This window comes from Sceloporus occidentalis, unplaced genomic scaffold (genome assembly GCF_023333645.1).
Source record: "Sceloporus occidentalis isolate IW3139 unplaced genomic scaffold, rSceOcc1.0.p SCAF_1, whole genome shotgun sequence".
Taxonomy (NCBI): domain Eukaryota; kingdom Metazoa; phylum Chordata; class Lepidosauria; order Squamata; family Phrynosomatidae; genus Sceloporus; species Sceloporus occidentalis.
The window spans coordinates 178,955,891-178,979,562 of NW_028316981.1; the positions used below are offsets into that span (position 1 = coordinate 178,955,891).

Genomic DNA, 23,672 nt, shown 5'->3' on the forward strand with positions numbered 1-23,672 from the left:
TACTGCTGTAAAAATATAATAATACAGGCCACCTTTTTCTTCATCTCTCCTTCCCTTTTTTTCTTCTGTTTTGTTGCTGTTATGTATGTATATATGTATCTATATATTTAATTTGTGTCCCACTTTTCTCCTAGCATAGGATCCAGTGTGGTGTACAACACTGTTAGGTGACTTCACATCAACTATAACTTATAGCAACCCTCTCCTAGGGTTTTCTTTGCAATATTTATTCGAAGGTTTATGTCGTTGCCTTCTTCTGAGGCTGTGAGAGGATGGCTTGACCAAGGTCACCCAAGCACATTTCTACAAGCAAAAGGTTCTTGTGTAAAACATGATATGAACTGCAAAAACAGGCTTTATTTTCTGATTTCCAGGTGCCTCTCCTCTGAGCCAGGTGTGAGGGAAAGTCTGGCCCTCCAAGTGTTCTGAACTATAAGCACAATAATCCTTTACAACTGTTCCTTGTGGTTTGCATCTAAAACCTGTGCATGACCAAATGCTTTTCACCCTACTCTCCTGTCCCCACTCGAACATAGTCATGCAATAGCCTAGCATGTACATTACTATATTAATCCACATCCTAATACTCACATCCCCTGGAAAGGTATGGAAATAGGAGGCGGCAGCAGTGTAGACTAGCTGGGTGTACAATTCTTGCTCCCAGATCATCTTTCTATCCTACAAGAGAGAGACAGAGTAGGCAGGAACAGTCATTATTTCATCATTTCCTTTTCCTGCTTGTGCCCCTCTCTAGGTAAATTTTAAAATCCCAAATGCAAAAGTTCAATAGTGCAGGGATTACAATCAAGACATGCATCTAAAGCAACTTCCTACTTTTGAACTAATTCTCAGGACTGAACAAAGCACTATGGGGAGACCATATTTCTTCACCGTTGTGTCTAAGGGTAGATAATGCAAACCCAGGAGTAGGCGGGATATAAATAAAAATTATTATTATTATTAAAATCTAATTATTTTAACAAAAAAAGATTAAATGGATGTAAACAGAGCTTTCATCCACACTTTAATTACTTCATGTTCAATTGCTGCAAAGATTTATCTCTTATTACATTATATTATATTTTGTTGTTGTCTGCCTTCAAGTCATTTCCAACTTATGGTGGCCCTAAGGTGAAACTATCAGGGGTTTCTTGGGCTGAGAATGTGTGACTCACCCAAGGCCACACAGTGGGTTTCCATGGCCAAGGGGGGAGTTGAGCAAGTGTTGGTGGTGGCATCCCCTTCTCACCCTACTCAAAGTATGCCATAGCATTGCCAGAGTTACAATTGAACAGGGCTCTGTACTTTTAATGGTTGTGCAGAAAACAATATTTCAGCAGCTATTGCTCTCTAGCAAAATTCTCTCTTCTGGAAAGCCATTAAAGGTATAGGAACCATCTCCAGTTTTCACTCTGGCAACCCTAAGGGCCAGCCAGGTTATTTTTGGCACCTGAGTCAGCAAACACCACAAGGACCTCTTTCCTTACACTAAAAAAGGCAATAATAAAAAAAAGTAATTGCCTGTTTATTGCCCTTTCGTACTTGAAATCAGTTGCTTTAGGCAACAGTCTCACTCAGCCTAACTATGGCTCACTGGCCCTCCCTGAGGTGGTTCACACATACATTTCAGATAGCCGTATTGTTTCAGTTTGCATGGGGATTCCCATGATTGAAGTCCCCTCAGCACAAAACATTCCTACGGAGAACATAATCAAGACAGTACTGAATATAATACTGTGCATGGGTGTTTGTGAGTTTTGTTGTTGTTCTGTGCTTCAGGTCATTTCCGACTTATCATGGGGTTTTCTTGGCAAGTTTTTTCTTCCATTGCTATCCTCTGGGGCCTAGAGAGTGTGACTTGCCCAAGGTCATTCAGTGGGTTTCCATGGCCAAGCTGGGATTCGAACCCTGGTCTCCAGAGTCATAGACCAATGCTCAAACCACTACACAAAGCTGACTTATGGTGCAAGTTTTACTAAACAGTAAAAGGAGTGTGAAGGAGAGCAGGCCAGCCCTCCCATGAGGTAGAGAGGGCAGTTGCCACAAACAAATGCACTGTGTCACTTCTGGTTGTCTCAGAAGTATAGCCAACGGGGGAAGCTGGCGAAAAATGCTCCCACCCTGTCCTCAGCTGTGAACTCTGGAACTGACATGACTGCCACTACATATCCTCCAATTGTCCCAGTTTAGCAGGAACAGTCCTAATTCATCTTCTGCTGTCCCACTTTTTCGGCTGCTTTTAGTATATCCTGATTTCTCACTCTTCTTCCCACTTTGTTCTTTGTCCTCAGCTTAATTCAGATGTTGCAAACTGAGTTCAAAGTGCAAAAGTAGTTGGAACTCAGCTCAGCAGCAAGGAGAGATGAGGGGGTTGAATCTTGCCCTTCCCAGTCGGCTGAGGTAAAAGCAAACTGCTGCCACCCTTCTTGGGTTGTGTTTCTTTCCACATTAGTAACTTTTGCCATCTTGACTTCACTCTGATGTTGCTTGCTCACACATGCCCCAGTTTTCATCTGTGAACTGTTGAAGGGTATGCTGCTCAGGTGGTGGAGAATGTAGCTCAGGCTGTGGAGCTGCATTTTTGGAAGCAGACTAGATAGAACCTGAAACACCCATACTAAGTTACAAGCCCTGGTGCTTATGCCATTTGGTGATCAGCTTTTAAATGTTAATTTGTTTAATGCCTCTGTTTCCTTGGTTGGTTTTTCATTATCTGGGACTGGCTTTTTATGTCATAACATTATCTGAGGCCAAGTCTAGCCTCTGAAAAATCTCTCACAAAGGTTAAAATACAGTATTGTTTGGCTAAGCATTTGCAGAGCATAAACAGAATGAATGTACGTCATTTTGTAGGTTTCTGTTGCTCACTCTTAAACTCAACAGAAGTGCCTTTCTTCTGACCAAGTCTGCATCAGCACTGCAAAAATAATCCAGTTTGACACCATTTTAACTGTCATGGCTCAATGCTATGGAATCCTAGGATTTGTAACTTGTTATGGCACTAGAACTCTCTGACAGAGAAGGCTAAATATCACTTACAAAACTACTAAACTCAGAATTCCACAGCATTAAGCCATGGTAGTATAAGCGGTGTCAAATTGCATTATTTCTGCTGTGCAGATGCATCTTAAGTCAAAATTTTAAAAGAGGAAGGTTGGCAGGTATATGACTGTTGGGTCAAAAGCTGGTAATATCTGCTATTATCAGTACATCTGAAACATATTTCTGCCAGCCCCTAGAAATCTGCATGCCATACAATATGCAGCCGTAATGATGAAACCATGCATATATGGTGAGTCAAGTCAGATCTTGTGTTCTCATATCCCTGCATGAGACAAGATGATACAGAATGGTGCCATTAAGTCATTCTTGCACAGAACTGAGGAATGTGCAGCCCTCTAGATGCCATTGGACTGAAGGCTCCCACCAGCCTTAGTTAATAGACCTAGTGGTGAGGGATGAAGGGAGCTGTAATTCAGCAATATAAAGAGGTTCATACATTCCTAATTCCAGTGGTAGCAGATGGCCTTAAGCATAAAACTACCTGTATTGAGAGCAGAATAGAAGGAAAAAATCATAATGGAGTTAGGGAATTGGTACCTTGAGATCGTAGAAGCGGATGAAGTAAGAACGTCTTGGGTTATCCTTCACGAAGCACAGGACACCGGAGCCTTGCTTGGACCAGTTTCTGCTGCCTTGTGGCAAAGCCAGGAAAAGCTGGGCCACTGTTGTGACCATGGTCTACCAAGAAAGAACATGCTGTAAGTTGGGCCAAGGAGATGATGTGATGAGGGAATGGCATGATTTTGGCCTAAGCATTGTGTCAGATCCCGTAACTCCCTGCCAATGACAAATAATCACTCAATCCATCCCTTCTTTTAATCCTACATCTCAGCTTCACTACCACCATGGATTCCACCTCTACTCACCATGCTACCAAACTCGGGTTGCCATGTCTGGGCTGTGCCAGGCTCTGAAACTTCAAGACTAAAACCTGAGACCTAGGTATGATTCATTGAGGCATTACAGGAGACAGGTCCTGGTGATATTACAAGGATGGTGTTCCAAGGGCAGCCCTAGTGATGTCCTTAAGCATAATAATACATTAAACATCAACTGTAGCTGCACGGACTAAGCCCTTAAAATAAAATAAAAAACTCAAAGTCAATCAAATTAAGTATGCATGTACACACACACAAACACACATCACCTTTTAAAACAGTGCTTTCAACCTGAGATTTCTCCTCCTTTCTTCTGAAAACTTGAGAAGAACATTGAAGCCCCGAGTCCTGGCATTTCTGTATCCAACTCAACCTACCTCAATCCAACCCAATTCAACATAACACCTAGAACTTACCTTGAAGGAGCCTATTGTAAAGAAACAGTCCAAATGAAAGGCTGTTAAATCCAGTGAGTATCAGGAGGCAAACCATTTTAGAGTGCCCAAATCCTCTTCCTCCATAACTAGGCAAAGATGTAATGGATTGCCACCTTTTGCCTGCCATGACTCCTATGCCCTTAAAGCAGACTGGGGCCTGGCAGGGTCCCAGGTGTTAAAAAATAACAACCTTGGGGGCAACATAACTCCTACCCTGCTTTAAGAGCTGCATGTCAGACAGATGTTAAAGACTCAGAAGCCTAGACAGGAATGATATATGGAAACTTTAGGCTGTAGAAAACTGTTGCCTTAAGCAATATGCCAATGAAACTTAACACCCACAGTTGGACCTCAGTCTAATCCTTAACATCCACAAAGCATGGCCTTAGGGTTTCTAGTCACATCTGCCATCAAGTTGACTTTGACTTATGCCAACTCTATGAATGAGCGCCCTCCAAGTCCTCCTATAATCAACAGCCCTGCTTTGGTCATGAAGACATTTGTCTTTCTGTTTTCCTGTTGCCCTCTACCTTACGAAGAATTATTATCTTTTTTAAATTAGACATTACTAACTGGCTACTTTTTGTTTTTAGGGCCTAGTTTAAAATGCTATGTTTGGAGGAATATTAAGAGGTTAAAATGAAGCACAGATGTGAATATCAAGCTTGTCTGTCGGAGTACAAGAAGAGACAAGCTAGCCTTGACCCTGTTTCTTTTCTTTCCTATTAGTGTCCCATTGAACTATCAATCCATAAAGATCATCTGCTGCGAGGCCCTTTTACATTACACAATTACTGCACTGTGATTACACTTTTACTGCCACCATGGATTCCTCCTCTACTCACCATGCCTCCCAACTCAGGTTGTCATGTCTGGGCTGCGCCAGGTCCTGAAACTTCAGGACCAAAACCTGAGACCTAGGTATGAGTTTTTGTGGTATCACACGAAACAGGTTCTGGAATGATGTTCCAAGGATAACAATGTCTTTGCCCAGTACTTATCACACAATGCCGTGACCATCCTGCTGCTACCTTGCATTCTATTTGTTATGTGCATGCTGTGTGCCTTCAAGACATTTCTAACTTATGGCGACTCTAAGGTGAACCTAGCATAGGATTTTCTTGGCAAGATTTGTTCAAAGGAGATTTGCCATTGCCTTCCCCTGAGGCTGAGAGAGTGTGACTTGCCCAAGGTCACCCAGTAGGTTTCATGGCCGAGCAAAAATCAAACCTTGGTCTCCAGAGTCATAGTCCAATGCTCAAACTACTATGCCACACTGGTTACTGTAGTGTATCTTTTCATTGATGGGTAAAACCCATCAATAGGCTCTCAGTCTCACTGCTATTCCATGACTGCCTTTGTGCAATGGGTCCCTTCTGCTGCAGTTCCACTTTGCAGGCAGTCACATGGTGTGAGTGGGCATGATTCTGCTCCTCTCCCCTTTCTCCTTGCAGCAAAATCACAGCTGCCAACTGTCTCCCAAACCCAGGAGTTGTGTGCACATTGACAGAGCAGCCAGCTTCTGGAAGTGGTTGGCTGAGTGGCAATCACTCATTTTCCTCCTCCCTCCCAAAGGGGCATTTGGCAGTGCGGAAAAGAGATCAAGAGGTCACCAAAGTGCTATTGTGGGGAAAAGTGTGACCAGAAATTATGCCATTCTTAAACAAGCATGATTGTGGTAGGGCAACAGGCTGGAGCGAACAAAGTGGAATCATAGTGCTATAAGTGTGCTGTGTGAAACAGCCCCTGGACTCTCCCCTTTTCCTTCCCTGAAAAGCCTACCATGAAAGAAAAGCCAATCAAGGGGTCTTATGGGTTGAGAAACTGGGTGGAGGCTAGTTAGTAAATGGTGCAGACAGGAAGGCTCCCCTGCCTTTAATTATCATTTGGGAAGACCATACTGCAGCAAGCATGAACTCGTCTTAATTATGAAGAAAGCTGCGCTTGCCAAAATTCTACACATATGCTATCCTCTTTTGCATCTGGTCACCCTACTGAGTAATAGCTAACTATATTTACAGCATGGAAAGTTATTTTTCAAAAAGTTATTAATTACAATTATATTTCTGAGACCTCATAAGAGGATAATTATGGCTATATCTGAAATTTAAAAAAAAAATAGCACCATACTTTCATTTTACAGTATTTGGGAGTTGTACAAAACATACTAAAGGAAGGGTTCATACACACACACACACACACACACACACACACACACACACACACACACGTAAAAGTAGATTTTAAACCATGATAGGGCCAAAACAGATGGCCCAAATGCCCCGATTTTAATGTTAGGGATCGTGCGGCAACCGCAGGTTCCCTAACTCTAGCATGGCACGGCAATGCTATAATACTGGCGTCTTGTCCGTACGGGCACCACCATTATGACATAATGATCGCGCTGTAAAAAACAGCGTAATACTACAGAACACTTTTGTTTTCTTCCTCTTTCTCTCCCTCCTATTTATCTATTTTGTTGTTGCTGCATCCTTTCAAGTCACCTCTAACTTATGGTGACCCTCTGCTAGGGTTAGCTTGGTAAAATTTTTTCAGAGGGGGGTTGCCTTTGCCTTCTGAGGCTGAGAGAGTGTGACTTGCACAAGGCCACCCAGTGGGTTTCTATGGCTGAATGGGGATTCAAACCCTGATCTCCCATAATCTTAGCCCAAGGCTCAAACCACCACACAACACCGGCTCCCTGTAAGTCTAGCATACACTATAAAAAATAAATACAGTACAGACAAAAAAACCAAGACTGTGAAAGCAGACAACCATGACCTAGTGTTAAAATGGAAGCGAAAACATAAAAACACAAGACCTAGCAGGCCTAACACTTAGACCACTGTACACCACCCTGACTGTTCACCCAATATCTAGGAGCAAAAAAGGAAAGCTTTTTGCTAGTCGCGGTGGTTCCCAAACTTTGGTCCTCCAGGTATTTCCCAGAAACCCTAGCCAGCTGGGCCAACAGTCAGGAATGCTGGAAGCTGAAGTCCAAAACAAAGTTTGGGAACTACTGTTCTAGTGGTTGGAAGGCCTGTGGCTGCTATCAGTCTCCAAGGAATTTATCACATGGGATGGATCCCATGCAGAAACTTGATTTAAAGTGGGGGGGGGACCCACAAAAGTGGATTGTTTTTCACACAATGTTTGGGGTTAACCTGAACAGAAACTAGAAATAACCTGCAAAAGTGGGTAGTTTTTCAGACAACATTTTTGTCAATGAGAAATAACGCAACATTAATCCAAATGCAGTCAACAAAACCTGTTCCCTGTTAGGAGTGTCTTTTTGTAAAAAAAAATTATTAAATCATTACAATCGTTACAAAAAGAAAGAAAACACATGGATTCACACACCATACATTATCAAAGAAAATACATCATAATAAACATACTCATAATTACTTTTAGGAGTGTCTTTTGTTGACTTTGCATTTAGATTAATGTTGCACTATTTCTCATTATTGACACCAATGCAGCTGAAAAACAAACCACAAAGGTGGGTCTTTCGCAGATTAAAATCCCGTTTCGACACAGGATTTAATCAATTTGCCTCCATGTGATAAAGTCCCAAGTGTAGATGGGACAAGAAGGAGGTGTTTTGGGAGCAGAACTGGAGTGTGTGTGTGTGTGTGTGTGTGTGTGTGTGTGTGTGTGTGTAAACTGGAAAACCTTAGAACTAAAGAAGCACATTTCCCTCCAGTTGGATTTAGTGATAAAGTTTTTAAAAGTATGGGACAGAGATAACCTATTGTCTTGCTAGTGCAAGATTTCAGATTCTGTGGCTCTTTCATCCCAATGCTCTGCTGAACAATCATATGAAAATATAACTCATTTGATTAATTGACTACATTTTTTTAAATTGGGTGAGAGCTTAATACACTTTAAGCAAGTCTGTCATAGTGGTTTGAGCATTGGACTATGACTCTGGAGACCAGGGTTTGAATCCTCACTCAGCCATAGAACTCCACTGGGTGACCTTGGACAAGTCACACTCTCTCAGCATCAGAGGAGGGCAAAAACAAACCCACTCTGAACAAATCTTGACAAGAAACCCTATAGTTGATTTGCCTTAGGACTGTCGCACGTCAGAACTGACTTCAAGGCAAAACAACAACAAAAATGGCTGCAGCTTCATGTTACAAGCATAAGGCTTTCAATACTCCACATGTTTACTGTAGAAACCTCTTTATAGAGAATATGGCTACCATATATGCCTATTTTTAAAGTTATCCATTGACATTTATAAACTGATTCTTTATGCACTCGTGTCCTTGTTTTATCTATGGGTAGGGTTGGGCCCAAGAAGTGGGACAGTGTGCAGATAGATCCATTGGTCCAGTGTACAGTATTGCTCAAATGTTCCTCCTCCCATTTGACTGCCCTTCTCCATTTTAATGTTTGGGGAATTTTATTTTCAGATAAAGTTGTGACTATCAAGGAAGTGTAAATGGGGAAATTTTGCCCAGAGCCAAATGCTGTAAAATCCACATTGAGACAGTTTACATGTATCCATACTGCTACGAAAGGTACTGCAAAACAACAACAACATAGCTTTGTCATGTTCCTTTTTTGGACTGCGACTCCAGCTTTCAGCCAGCTGCTGCAGTCCAAAAAAGTAACTTTCCCAACAGGGACGTAGCCGGGGGGGGGGTTCTTGGGGTCTGGACCCCCCCCTTCCATTAGAAAAATGAATGGTGTGTGCTGCTGCGCCACCACACCCAAGCCCCATTATAAAGGTGGCACTTAGTCTGGATCCCCCTTTCCTAAAATCCTGGCTACATCCCTGTTCCCAAGCTCTGAAAAGATACTCCAGCATAGGGGGTAGTGATGGAGTAACACCTGAGATGTCAAAGCAATGTCCTAGAATTGCTCTCTAGCTGTAGCAAAATAAGAGGCATTTGCTGGTTTAGTTGCTAAAGCTAATGAACTCAAGGAAGTTTGTTTCCAGCTCCCTCCATTCATCTAGAAGAACATATGTCTTTCTTGAACAGTTTTTGATGAGGATATATGTCCTTCTGAGTGAGCAGAAAGGGTTGCCCAATGCTTATTTCTCCCCTTCACTGAGACAAAATATTTATTCCAGTCCCAACTTGTCTGAGCAGATACAGTTTCTAGGACACATTTTTAATAGCAGTTTGAGGAACACTCTAATGACTCCTTCCTCCAGCAACTCCATCCCATCCCACTTTGTTTTGTATTTCACGCCTCCATCCATCACCTTTAGTCTCTAGAAGTGCTTTTCATTGGTACCCGATAAGCCACAAAGGGAAGGAACAGATGACAAAATTTCCTTTGATTTAATTTCGTTATGGTTGCCTTTCTGTGCCTTTTTCCTTCTGGATAACCCCCACTCAAAAAATTGGACTCAATTCTCAGCAGATACATAGAAGTGAGTGCATTATATTAACCAAGGCTGCATCTGTACTGAAGAAAATATCCAGTTTGACATCACTTTAATAGCCATGGCTCAATGCTATGGAATTCTGAGAATTGTAGTTTGCTATAGCAAACTACAAACTAAAGTTCCTAGAATTCCATAACATTGAGCCATGGCCATTAGAGTGGTGTGAAACTGGATTCGTTCTGATGCCACAAACAAACAAGTCCCAGAATTCCATAGCATTGAGCCATAACTGTTAAAGTGGTGTCAAACTTAATTATTTCTCCTGTGTGGATGCAGCCTTACTTTTTTATTATTATTTTACTTTTCTTTTTAAAAAAATTATTGAATTTTTGGGCTAGTTAACAATCATTGTTTTCACACACACACAAGCTGATACACCAACATTTAATACAAAACTGTTAGTACTAACATATTTGTTGTTATTGTGTGCCTTCAAGTCATTTTTTACTTATGGCAACCCTGATTATCCAAATAATTTTTATATTAATATTCCTTCTTTAACTTAGGGCCCGAACAAACAGGCCCAAACAAAGTTGTTTCGGGTCACTTTGGAGGTATGCTGTTTAAATGACATCCGGATCTTAAGAGGCCAGAAGCTGCACCAAAATGGTGCCCCAGTCCTTAGGACTGGACAGAGACTTTGGCATGGCTTCCGGCCTCTTTGGACACATACATCATTTAAACAGCATACCTTCAAAGTGAACTGAAGCAGGTTTATTTTGGCCTGTCAGTTCGGGCCCTTAGTTTTGGGTCAAAGAGATTATGGTTTTACATGATATTTTGGAAACAGCTGAAATTTTAGAATATTTTTGGAATAAAAAAGGAATTGAGTTTTTAAAATATGGGCATGCTGTGTCTACATTAAAAATTTTAACCACTTAGTAGGCTAAGAACCGCTAAATGTGCGTTGCATTTTCACAAAACTACCACCTGCAGCATCTGTTGGGGGAAAATCACATCACATGAAGTGGTTTGCAAGTAGACATTGCCCTCAAAATAAAGCGTTATCTGGCAAGTACAGGCCACGTATTTATTTGTGGCCAAAAGATTATCCATCATTACTTCTCAGCCTGGCGAAAGGGCCTATTTTCAGCATTACTGGGGGTGGCAAGGGCCTGCCATCTCTCCCACTATAGGGCTGGCTGTACGTCACCATTGCCCAAGCCGCCACCACACTGGGCCTTCTGAGGAAGTGGTTTTTGCCTCTCCATTTCCTGAAGACAAAGCAGTTTACAGAAAATATAAACTGCTCTAGAATTCTTTCCTTAGGCATAGAGTTGTTGCTTCACAGTCAGACCTCTCCAGCTGCTTCTATGCATGGAAGATGGAGGGGATCAAAAATGCTCCATTGTGCTTAAGCCGCATACACTGAAAAGAGTCTCTATCTGCCTAGTTTATTACCAACCTCATTGGATTTATTTTTACAGTCATCCCTCCATATTTGCGGCTTTGATATTTGCGGATTTGATTATTCACGGATTTCATTAATATGTTCTCTCTAGGACTGTCTACTCTGTGGTCAACTTTAACTAAAAGTTGCACTGAAAGACCATTTGTAGCTACTCCAGTGCCATTCTATGGTCAGTGTATGTTGGACATTGACCACAGAGTTGCACTGGAGGACCTAGAGATTCCTAGAGAGGTGTCCTCTCAGGTAAAAACAGTGTTTTTGTTATTTGCGGTTTTTCCATATTCACAGGGGTCTTGTTCCCCTAACCCTAGCGAACTACTGCAGGACAACCAACATAAGTATCGAAATGGTTCCTCCAACCAGATGTTGGTCAACGAATCCCATCCTCCACCACCAGCATGGTAGCTGGACATGGTGGGAAATCAAATATACTTCCACATGTCTGGAAGGCATCAGGTTGGGGAAAGGTGATTGAAGCTGATATATTTAAAAAAGAAATAAGCAAAGAATTGCTTTGGGAGGAAAGTTATACCGGCTATAGTCCACATTCATCCTTACCCCAAGCCCCCATCATTTCCCCAAATCCTCTTTAAGTTGCTCCTCCTGCTTTGGAGGTTTTTAAGCAGAGGCTGGATGGCCATCTGTCAGGAGTGCTTTGATTGTGTATTCCTGCATGGCAGCGGTTGGATGGGATAGACCTTGGAGTTTCTTCCAACTCTATCATTCTAATATTTTAACTGAGGCCATAAGGGAATAGGTATTAATATAGCCAATCCTTTACACCTTTTCATAAGGAAGATGCAGGAGCTGAATACGTAGCATACCCAAGTAAACATATGTCTTGACGTAAACATTTTGTGAAACAGTAGAACCTGAAAATAATTTATGGGTTGGTGTCTTTTTTAAAATTATCTACCTATTCATCTAGCCAGCCAAATTCCAAGTTACCCAACAAAGTCTGGGCTCTGTCTGTATTGATTGCTATTGTTACATTTCTATCTCAGTTTCACTGACTTTTCCTTCAGAGATTATTGACCCATTATCTGACAGGTGGGGGTTATGCTGTAGTTTATTAATTTCTACAGGATTAGTATCAGTCCTTTTTGCCTTTTCCTCTACTACTCAATTGGGCTCTGCCTGTCTTGCTGGCAACCAACTAGCTGTTGACAAGTTTGTTTAGATATAACATTATTTCTGTAAGGAAAATCCTCCCAAAAAATCAAGTTATTCTGAAGCCCTGTTTCAGTTCTTTAGTATCTCTCAGCATCTGACTGATTTTTCCCAATATTGTTGATCAAGAGCATTTTCTAGCATCTTCTTATTTATCCTCAGATCAACAGTATCAGGGAGGTAAAGCTGAAAGGCAGGAACTTGCCCATGGCCACCAGGTCTCCTACTCCTGTGCCAAACTGAATGCTCAGGTCACTTGGATTCCCCAACTTTGGCCAAATTTGCTATCCCAGGGAAGGGCCCTCCCTCTGCCCCATCAAATAGATTTCTGAATTCTGTTTGCAGCCCTTCCTCCCTAGAATGATAACAGAATTACCATGCATTTCCGGCCCAAGAGTTCAAACACTTGTTGGTTCTCATGGTCCTCAAGGAGGCTGGACGGCACATTTTCCTGATGCACTCGGGCTCCCGGTTTGGCCCTCCGGTTCATCTTGGGCCTGTGAGACAACGCAGGGCTCTCCCTCCACAGTCTCACCCAGAGCAAACTTCCGTCTTGCAAGGCCTTTTCTTCTTTCAACAGGAAGTTCAGAAACCACCGAGCCACGGAAAGAGACAGGAGTTTGGTTCCCCATCTTGCATCATAAGAGTCCCAGAAACAGTCCTCCCTAGAATCATAGAGTTGGAAGAGACCACAAGGGCCATCCAGTCCAACCCCTGGGCATGCAGGAACTCTCAATCAAAGCATACCCGACAGATGGCCATCCAGCCTCTGCTTAAAGACTTCCAACGAGGGAGATTCCACTACACTCCAAGGAAGGAGTGTCTTTCACTGTCGAACAGCCCTTACTGTCAGGAAGTTCCTCATAATGTTGAGGTGGAATCTCTTTTCTTAGAGCTTGCATCCATTGTTCCGGATCCTGTTCTCTGGAGCAGAAGAAAACAAGCTTGCTCCCTCCTCAATATGACATCCCTCCAAATAATTAAACAGGGCTATCATATCACCTCTTAACCTTCTCTTCTCCAGGCTAAACATTCCCAGCTCCCTGAGTCTTTCCTCATAGGGCACAGTTTCCAAACCCTTCACCATTTTAGTCACCCTCTTTGGACATGCTCCAGTTTCTCAATGTCCTTTTTGAATTGTGGTGTCCAGAACTGGACACAGTATTCCAGTGGGGCCTGACCAAAGCAGAATAGAGTGGCACTATTACTTCCCTTGATCTAGACACTATACTTCTATTGATGCAGCCTAAAATCGTATTGGCCTTGTTAGCTGCTGCATCACATTGTTGACTCATGTTCAACTTGTGATCTACTTGGACTCCAAGATCCCTTTCACACATAGTTTCATTCAGCCAGGTGTCACCCATCCTAAATCTGTGCTTTTCATTTTTCCACCCTAAGTGCAGTACCATACATTTCTCCGTGTTGAAATTCATTTTGTTAGCCTTGGCCCAGCTTTCCAATCTATCAAAGTCATTTTGAATCTTGATCCTGTTCTCTGGGATATTAGCTACTCCTCCTAATTTCATATCATGCAAATAACCTTCACTAGAGAAGGTTTACTCAGAAATTGCTGTTTAAAACAGCACAGTCAATTGTCCAAAATACAAAAATAGGTTTACTTAGATGGAAAGATGTAAAATTGTGACCATTGCCCTGGGTTTAGGGCAGAATACTGGGAGGTCAAGCCACTGAAGAATACCTCTGTCCTCTGTTCCCAGAGCAAAAATGGACTGCTCATTGGTCTTGCTGGGCTGGGCTGGCCTGCCCATCTTCTGCCTATGTGTACATTTATGATGTCCAGGAAGATGCTGAGCCTATTTAATAATTCATTTATTTGCTAATATTTCACCTCACCAACTGTTAATTTGGTTACCTTTATTATACTCACATCTCCACAACTCAACATTTCTGGCTATGGGCTTCAGAATGAAAAGTAGGGAAGGTCAGAATCTCTCTCTCTCACATAAAGAGACACACTCTCTCTCTTTCACGTACACAAAGCCACTGAGGACTGAATTGTTCGATGGAAATGTGGAGGATTTAATATTGTTACAGGGCCCGTTTTGCATCTCTAATGTAAACTGTGAGGAATGGCATGTGAATAAGGCAGTTTTCTCCCCACCTTCCCCTTTTCTGAAAGATGTGTCATCAAACACACATGTTCATAAAAAAATCAGCATATGGGCACACATGAAACTGTCATTAAAACAATGACGACAACTACAACGTTCAAATGTTTTCCTATATATCAGAATGGTGGTAGTACTATAAGCACTAAACATAAATAAAAGACATTGACAACAGCATGAATGCTTCTCCTGAAATTCAGCAGTTCTTTATTGAATTCCAAAATTATACAAATACTGTGTCCTTGCATCCATTTTTCACATTTTGAATCTGTGATCCCTCCTCCCTTAAATTGAACCCTTTCTCTACCCAAATCAGAATTAAGAGCCTTGAGTCCATGTGGGGAAAAATCCTGAGGTTTTCAGAGTCAAAAAGAAAAAGAGAAAGAAAGAAAGAAAGAAAGCAACCTGAGGCCACCCAGAAACCTCATGAAGACAATATATTGTAGTGAGACAGAAACACCCTGCTGGGAAAATGAATAAAGATGTAAACCTGAATGAGAAGTCCACAGAGACAGGCCTATTCCACACATCTGTCACAGAACCCAAAAGTAACCAACGACAAAAAGCTTGTTCTACATAACTAGTTGCCTTGTTTGGTCAAGAATGTAACAAAGCTATATTTTAAAAGACAAGAGCAAAATTATTGCTGTAAAAGGTAACAGTTTCCAATTATTTTTAAGTTACCGCATTTTAAGAGGCATTTTGACAGGATGGTTTGAAATTTTATCAATTGTAAGGGATTCATTTATTTGATTGACATCCTGCCTTTCTCTTAAAATGGAATTCAAGGTGGGATTTCTCCCAAAATGGGATTCAAGGGTCCCACTCCTCTTTATAAATTAACAAAAAGTACTAGAAATGTAACTAGAAGTGCCACATGTAACAACTTTCTCATCATTATGAGTAACCGCAATGGATTAGTTTATTGTCATTTTACTAAGTAACAAAATAAATTACTTTTCAAAGTAACTTTCCAGCATGGGTTTGCTGTACAAATGGAAAGACCATCCTGTTTGGCTAAGTTGTGAACACTCACAACCAGAGGTCCTATCCAGCAGCCCCACTACGTCCAGTTATAGCTACAGTCCCAGCCTAGCAAGAGCAGTAAGAAATTTGGTTGTCATTGCTATACAACTGAGATTTCCTGCATGGCAGAGGGTTGGACTAGATGGCCCTTGCGGTCTCTTCCAACTCTACGATTCTATGATTCCTTGGCCTCTGTTCTAGGGCTCAAAATGGCCAACTACCAAAGAGAACTAGGAGGACTTCTGCTCTTTCAATAGTTGTGTAAAAGGAGGAGGCGGGTTTAGATCACACCTAACTGGTCCTAAAATGACACAAGGCAAAATATTGTCTCCTACACAACTATGAATGGTACAGGATGATGCCCTATCCTCTTTTTCACTTGGCCACCCTCTGGTGAGCTAGTGGACTTGAAAGATGTGACAATAAGCCCAAGGAGGTTGAAATTAATGGGCATTTCATGCCCAATAATGGGATGGAGGTGCAAGGTACCATGGTTATCATTGGCACTCAGAAATAGTGGAGGCATGGCTATATCAAGAATATGTCCCCATAGAGCCTCTCTGAAAACAGGTGAACTATAGTCAGCCCTCCGTATCCACAGACTCTGCATCCATGGAGTCCACCATACATGACTTGAAAATATTTTTAAAAACAATTCCAAAAACCTTGATTTTGCCATTTTATACAAAGGGCACAATTTTACTGTGCCATTTTATATGAACATCCACAGATTTTGGTATTCACATCGGATCCTGGAACCAAACCCTAGCAGATACAAAGGACTCACTGTACTGTGCGCATGCACACACACACACACACACACACACACACACACACACACACGGTAGTTTTGCTACAGAGCATGTAGCAAAATCAATGTCAGGTGTTTTTTTTTTGGGGGGGGGGGAGGTATCACCTCTCTAGAAACCCTAATTTCAACGTGTGTGCAGTCCTGGAGTTCCAAAGTACCTTATGATGTCACCATTTCAAAGCTCAGCTTATATATACCTAGCAAAGCTGCTAGTCTTGGGGTGGGCGGTGTGTGGTCCCTTCATGTGTTGTTGGGCTGCAAGCCCTGGAATCTCTCAGTATTGGCAATGCCGGCCAGGACTGAAGGGCCAACATCTGGAAGAGCACACATTGCCAACTAGTCGATCAGTTAATCCAACTGAACAAGAAAAAGCATACCATAATGCATTTAAAGTAGGAACAATGTATGCTATACTGATTAATGACTAAGACAGGATGATCAACAGAACCTTCCCATCCTATAGTGTAGCCTTCCCTCATGCCTTCCCAATTTGGACTACAACTCCCATTATTCCCAGCCCATATGGCCAATGCAAATTTGGTCTCTCTTGTTCCAGAGAGTAAAATGAATCCAAATCAACAGGTTCAAGTTACAATGAAAAAGATTTTGACTAAATGTTAGGAAGAACTTCCAGAAGGTATGAGCTATCTGACAGTGAAGCAGACTGCCTTAGAAGGTAGTGGACTTTCCTTCATTAGTTTTGTTTGGTTTTTTCAAATAACAGCTGGATGGCCGCTGTGGTGGTACAAGCAATATCAGAATGATGGTGTAGCCACAAATTTCAAGCAGTTGGCAAAGGGATCTTTTAGGATACTTCCAATAGTTATGACTCAGAATGGCCATCCACCAGCAGTTAACAAGGAACATCTTCCCTTATTCCAACAGTGACAATGGCATTGCCAAAAGGATGTTTAACAGCTAGAAAAAATAGGTTGTGTTGATGCAATAGTAATGGAAATATTACGGGGACCTATATAGAAGCCACAAAGAATTTTGAATATCTGTATAAGGAAGGGAGGAGAGAACACGATTAAATATCTAGAGTGGCAGAGGAAGGGCAGAGACAGATGGGCACTGGAGTGGAGAAGGCTGCAGCCCTGGAAAATCACCCTGACACAGATCTTTGATTGATTTACAGAGGGAGCATCTTGATCCAGGAGGGTGAGACTGAATGCTGAGGCCTCTGCTTCCTTTCACTTGATCACTAAACCCTCCATGCCTTAAAGCAGGCCAAGCCTTGATATCCAGTGGGGTTTGGTTTCAGGACCTCCTGTGGATACCAAAATCTGTGGATGCCAAAGTCCCATTAAATACAATGGCACAGTAAAATGGTGTCCCTTATATAAAATGTCAAAATGAAGGTTTGCATTCTGGAATTTATCTTTTTTGGAATATTTGGAATTTATATTTTTTGGGAATATTTTCAAGCGTTAGCATATGCTTGAATCGGTGGATGAAAAAAACCCATGGATACGGAGGGTTAACTGTACTTGAGGTAGAACATACAAAAAGTATCCCCCATCCCTCCAAGATAGTAGAAAATAAATGTTGTAATTGACAATGTCTTGCCATGAAACTGCCAGAGGAAAGCCTTATCACTGGGTCCACTTTCATTTAACAGGTAAAATTCAAAGATCTTATAGCACCTTTGAGACCAACATTAGTTAGTGTTAGTCTCAAAGGTGCTAGAAGATCTCTTTACATATTAACAGGTAAAGTCTTCCAGAGCTACAGCAGACTACAGCTGAAAATTCTACAGCAGAAGCCGGAAAAGTTATTTTGGGGGACCACTGCTTCCTGAATCCCAATCAGAACTTTTGACCAAACAGTAACTTTCAAAGTTCTTGAAGAGAAATGTTATGGGTTTAAGCAGTGAAAGAAATTCACCCTATACTGTCTGTAACCACAGAATGCTTTCAGACTAACTTACTCCAAATGCTACCCCATCTTCTGCTGCAAAATATATCATGAACTACAAAGGACTTTCCACATTTCAGAACCCTTGAGGGGATGCTTTTCTTAATTGTTTTGTCTGTTTTGATTTGTGTGGGTACAAAATTCATCGTAATGTTTACTCTCCACTTGTTGGATTGTTGGTTTTGTCTCATTTGAATGCATCAACTTTTAAGAGGAAAAAATAGCTTTTAAAACTAAAACATTGCATATTTTGGTAAGATGCTGCTGCTTTAGGTACAGTTTACTGTGGAAAAGCAGCATACAAATGAGCTAAACTTAAACTTTGCATACATCAAGTCTGTGTTTTAAGTGCACTAGCAGGCCTCACAAGGTCATATGACAATTCACCTGAACACACTATTTTTTAAATCATTCTTTTTTACAAAATGCAGTTTAATTTTTCTCCCTAAAGCTCATTTTAAAATTCCAGTACAAGTGCATATTTACACCAATCATATAAAAAAAATAAAAAGCAAAGAAGTACATGAAAGAAAATCTTCTCTTTTTAAAAAGCAAATAAACGGGGGAAAGGTATTTTAGAAAGTTAAGTGCTATTGTGCAAATATTTTATGCAATGTAAAATACAGAATGGGGAAAAGTACAAATAAAAAGACACAGTGAACAAAATACAGGACTAACATATCATTGAATGGAAAGCTTGCAGGGACATTGTGTAGCAATGTGAGGCTCAGTCATCTGAGGTTTCATGTTATGCACCAAACCAAACCTCTTAAAAGCAGAGGGAAGCACAGTGCTGGTGCAGTTCACAACAAATGCTCTCCTGTTCTGTGAAGTCAAAGGCTTTCATAGCCGGCATCCATAGTTTTTTGTGGGTTTTTCAGGGCATGTGGCCATGTTCTAGAAGAGTTTATTCCTGACGTTTCGCTAGCATCTTCAGAGAATATGCCAGCCATAGATGCAGGCGAAACATCAGGAATAAACTCTTCTAGAACATGGCGACGTAGCCCGAAAAACCTACAAAAAGCTCTCCTGTTCTGTTTTTGTTTGTTAGTTTTTTTAAGTGAATTTTTCTGCCATTTGGGAAGGAAAGAAGAGAGAAGAGGTACACAGGGAAAGCATTTGGAGATGGTAGTGTCTCTGTGTCTGTATGCCTTCAAGTCGCCTCACTATGGCAAACACTATTTCCTTGGGTTTTCTTAGGCAAGGAAGACTCAAATGGTGGTTTCGCCAGTTCTTTCCTCTAAAATATAGCCGACAGTGCCTATGAAAAGTGTGTGAACAAAGTGTGCATAGTATAAAATCAACTTTGCCTCCTAGTTTGTTTCAATGCCTTTGAGTTGAACCTTTTGATGCCTGTTGTACCAATCTGAAGCCAACCTTGATTTTGGTGGATTAATCATTTATAAGGTTGCCATCAATAATTAAATAAGTCTTAATTTTTTTAGTTGTGTGGTTGACTGCGGAAAATCTCAGACAATGCACATAAACTAGAAAGTGTAAACAAAACTTTTACAAAATCATAAATCCATTAAATGTACGTATTATTAATTTTATCATTTACCGTAGAGTACTACAGTACACTAATTATATAAAGTTAAATGCAGACTGTGAAGTCAAAGGCTTTCATGGCCGGCATCCATAGTTTTTTGTATCTCATGTGTCTCACAACCAAAAATATCAGCTGTACAGTAATCATGAGCTAGTGTGGATTAGTGGTTTAAGTGTTGGACTTTCACCGCTCGGCGATGAAACCATGGGGTGACCTTCGGCACGTCATACTCTCTCAGCCTCAAGGGAATGCATGGCAATCCTCCTTGGAACAAATCTTGCCAAGAAAACCCCATGATAGGTTTGACTTAGCGTCACTGTAAGTCAGAAAGGATTTGAAAGCATGTAACAACAACAATAGTAATCATGGGTCCAAAGCCTATTGCTTCTAGTGCTTCTAAAAGTGCTCCCAACAGGCAAAAGAAAGTGAAAAACTTACAAGGTCAAATTATTAGATAGGCTTCTCACAGTACAGTCAGCTACTATGGTTGCCTACCATTATGGCATCAACATGTTGACTGTAAGGTATATAAAGAAAAAAAGAAATGGAAATTCATGAAACTGTTGCTTAAGCTGTAGCTTCACCATTGGGAACAAAGACTCAAATGCGAGATTCATATAACTCTCATTAAAAAGTGCTACTTTGCTATAAAAAGGGCATTCCTTTAGATTCAAATATAAGAGAAAAGGCAAGATCCTTGTACGTTTCTACAAAGAAAAGGGGAGGCAAATGATTTAGCTCTACAGAGTTTCATGCCAGCAAAGGCCTGTTTGATATTTTTAGGCAAAGGTTTGGCCTACATAATGTGAAAACTACAGAACAGGCCTCTGCCAACCATGAGGCAGCTAGTGAGTTTCCTGACATCTTAGTGAATTTATTGAAGAGAAGGGATATGAACCAGAGCAGATATTCGACACCAATGAAAATGTTCTGTTTTGGAAAAGAATGCCACAGAGGACATTCATTAGCTAAGAAGAGAAGAGAAGAGAAGAGAAGAGAAGAGAAGAGAAGAGAAGCAAGCACTGGGTTTTAAGGCAGAAAGGGACAGCTTAACCATGTTGTTTTGTGCAAACAAAGCTGGGCATATGATAAAGCCTATTCTAATTTATAAAGCCACTAAGTCCCCAAGCCTTGAAGAGTAAGGATAAATTCCAGATGCCAGAAGGCTTGGACAACAAGGATGCTTTTCCTTGAATGGGTTTCATCAATGTTTTCTGCCAAAGTCAGAAAATACCTTTCCAGTAAGAGAAAGCCTCTTCAAGTCCTATTACTACTGGACTATGCCTCTAGACACCCAAAACCACATGAGTTCCAACACTGAAGATATAGAAGTTATCTCATACCCAGCCTCTCAATCAGGGAGTAATAAGAACATTTAAGGCACACTACACACATTACTCGATGGAGAGGATTGTGCAGTTTATGAAGACCATAACGTAGAGAACATAATGGGGCAGAGTCGGGGCGTAGCATCCATACGATGCATGCCGCGACTCTGCCCCATGGCAGCGTGATGCCGCACCACATGGTGCATGATGTCACAGCACTTCTCTGGTGCTGCATCCACATGATGCATCGCTAAAGTGGCACTGCAAAGCCATGGTGCAGCGGCTATGGCGCCCTTTCCATGGTGCAAAAAGGAGGCGCTTTTTGTGGCTCCTTTTTGCACTCAGGAAAGGCCAGATCAGGGCTGCAGTGTGCAGTTGTTGTGGCCGCAATCTGTGCAAAAGAAGTTTTTGCATAAGTTTTTGTAGACTTGCATCTGAGGAAGCAGACCAAGTCTATAGAAACTCATTCTATCAGCTTCTTTCTTTCAGTTTATATTCGAGGTACTACATGATCCCTCTGCATATCAATATTCCAGACTAACATGGCTGTATCTCTGAAATTGTCTGTACTGAAAGTCTCATAGTACAGTAAGAACTGTATGTCAGAAATATGGTCAACGATATTAAAAGTTAAGTTTTGGGGAGGCTTAGAGATATTTACATTTTCCCCAGGCTTGAAGGGGTTCTGAACCCTAACTACAGCGAATGTAGAGATGCTTGATTGTACTTTAACTTGTACTGGACCATACAAGTCACCTCACTCCACTTTGGAACTCTCAGAGGGCAACAGATGAAAGCCACAACTGAGGTACAATCTCTGAAGAGTCAATCCTTATGGCCCAGTGTTGTTCCAGAGGGGAATCAACAGTAATGTAGTGTAGAATGGAGTTAATCCTTTTCTGGGTGACCTCAGGAAAATCTAGCATTACTTGCCAATAGGACAGAACAAGGACCCCATCTGACCAAGCTATGGAAATGCAGCATTTCCTTCCCACCAGCTTTGATCAATGGTTGCCAAAACATAATGTTGTAACTTGTAACACTCATTCCACATACCATACACTTCTATTGCTGGGGAGATTGCCCAGGAGTCCAGGCTATGCTCCATTTTCCTTTGTTTCAACAACCCAGATCTTGGCTCTGTTAAGAGAAATATGGAATCCCAACATGAATTGCTGTAGGCACTATAAGATGGTTATATTGTTCTCTTTGGTCTAGTAGCCAGGTCCAAATTAAATATTAGCAAAAAATAAATTAGATTGTCAAGTGGGGGGGGGCACATTGATGGCTTTGGCTGCCCTCCCTAATATTGGGGCTACAATCCCCAGGCACAAATGGTATTACGGTATCACTGATCCCTGTCTAATAGATAACAGACAGGGGGGGGGGAAAGACAGGTGTGTGGAAGTTAGGGCTGTGCCTCCACAGTAATAGAAGAGCAGGGCCTGTTACTCTGCGTAATTACAAAATAGGGGAGACAGGAAACAAAACAGTGCCACTGAAACAGCACAGGAAAAAGAGACAAAAGGGAGAGACCAATCAGGGGATTCCTTAATTTGTGGAGAGGGGTGTCACCACTTTTTTTGAGCAATGGTACTGTCACCTTGGCCCAAGCCCTCCCCTCCCTCTCCACAAAACCTACACAGTTTTTGCTGTGACCCATAACATGTGGCGATGGGTATCGTACTGCCAGGGAGGTAAAAACGGCCTGGAGTGAGCACTGCACTGCTACCACAGGAGCCGAAAGCACGTGGCAGTCAGCTGTGTTCTCATAGCACCAAAAAACAATGACAGAGGATTGTTTATCCATGGCAACACAGGCAGCCTTTTTCAGGTAAGTGGATTTGTAGCCCCAGAGCTCAAGAAGGACGGAGGAGAAAGCTCCTGTGCTGTTCCTGCCTATTCTGGGCTGCCTCCACAGCAGCAGCAAAGGGCACCTTCTGTTGTTTCCCATACAATGGGCACGGAACGGAGGTGTCTCCAGGAGGAACGATGGAAGAACTGGAGGCGGCTGACGCGGTTTCTCTGGCCCTGGTTGGTCCACCCTGTGTCTCTTAGGGGAGGGGAGGAGGGTGTTAATGCCCCACCCTGCTGCTCTTTCCTGTCGTTACCCAGTCCACGATGATAAAGCTGAGACTCATCACCATGAAAATGAAGCCCAGGGCCGCAAAACAGGCAGCCTGCAGAAGAAAAAGAAAAAGAAATTATATACACAACACACAACCTCTTCTCAGCAGCCATACGTGTTTGCACATGGAAAGTATGGCTGGGGGAGGATAATGGGGCCTTATCATATCTTTTATATACACCATCCATATCCTAATGTTGGTCATCCCCCCTCCATCACCCATCTTCTTTATTCCTGATTATCTTGTCTTCACACCCAGCTGTCAACCCAACTCTTTCACCCCAATTATCACCACATTCTATTTTGGTGAAGAAATTCACCACTCCCCATATTGCAATCTTCAGGTTTCTAAAAGCTCTCCAACTGAGAGGGACAGGGACAGTCCCTCAAACTAGGAGTGACTGTCTTTGTT

The 23,672-nt window shown here is 41.8% G+C and overlaps 2 protein-coding genes across 3 annotated transcripts in view; both read right to left on the bottom strand.

The window, feature by feature from the left end:
- WAS (WASP actin nucleation promoting factor) overlaps nucleotides 1-12,859 on the bottom strand; it is a 31,897-nt gene extending 19,038 nt beyond the window's left edge. For both annotated transcript variants that reach the window (XM_089484201.1, XM_089484191.1), the window contains exons 1-3: nucleotides 12,746-12,859; nucleotides 3,601-3,741; nucleotides 592-678 (exon numbers count right to left, since the gene is read on the bottom strand). In XM_089484201.1, coding sequence (XP_089340327.1) covers nucleotides 592-678; nucleotides 3,601-3,741; nucleotides 12,746-12,859 — 342 coding nt within the window. The remainder of the gene's footprint in view (nucleotides 1-591; nucleotides 679-3,600; nucleotides 3,742-12,745) is intronic.
- Nucleotides 12,860-14,680: 1,821 nt separating this feature from the next.
- Nucleotides 14,681-23,672, bottom strand: part of LOC149322882 (sodium-coupled neutral amino acid transporter 5-like) — a 68,419-nt gene continuing 59,427 nt past the window's right edge. Inside the window, exon 16 of the mRNA XM_089484213.1 lies at nucleotides 14,681-23,312. Coding sequence (XP_089340339.1) covers nucleotides 23,208-23,312 — 105 coding nt within the window. The 3' untranslated portion in view covers nucleotides 14,681-23,207. The remainder of the gene's footprint in view (nucleotides 23,313-23,672) is intronic.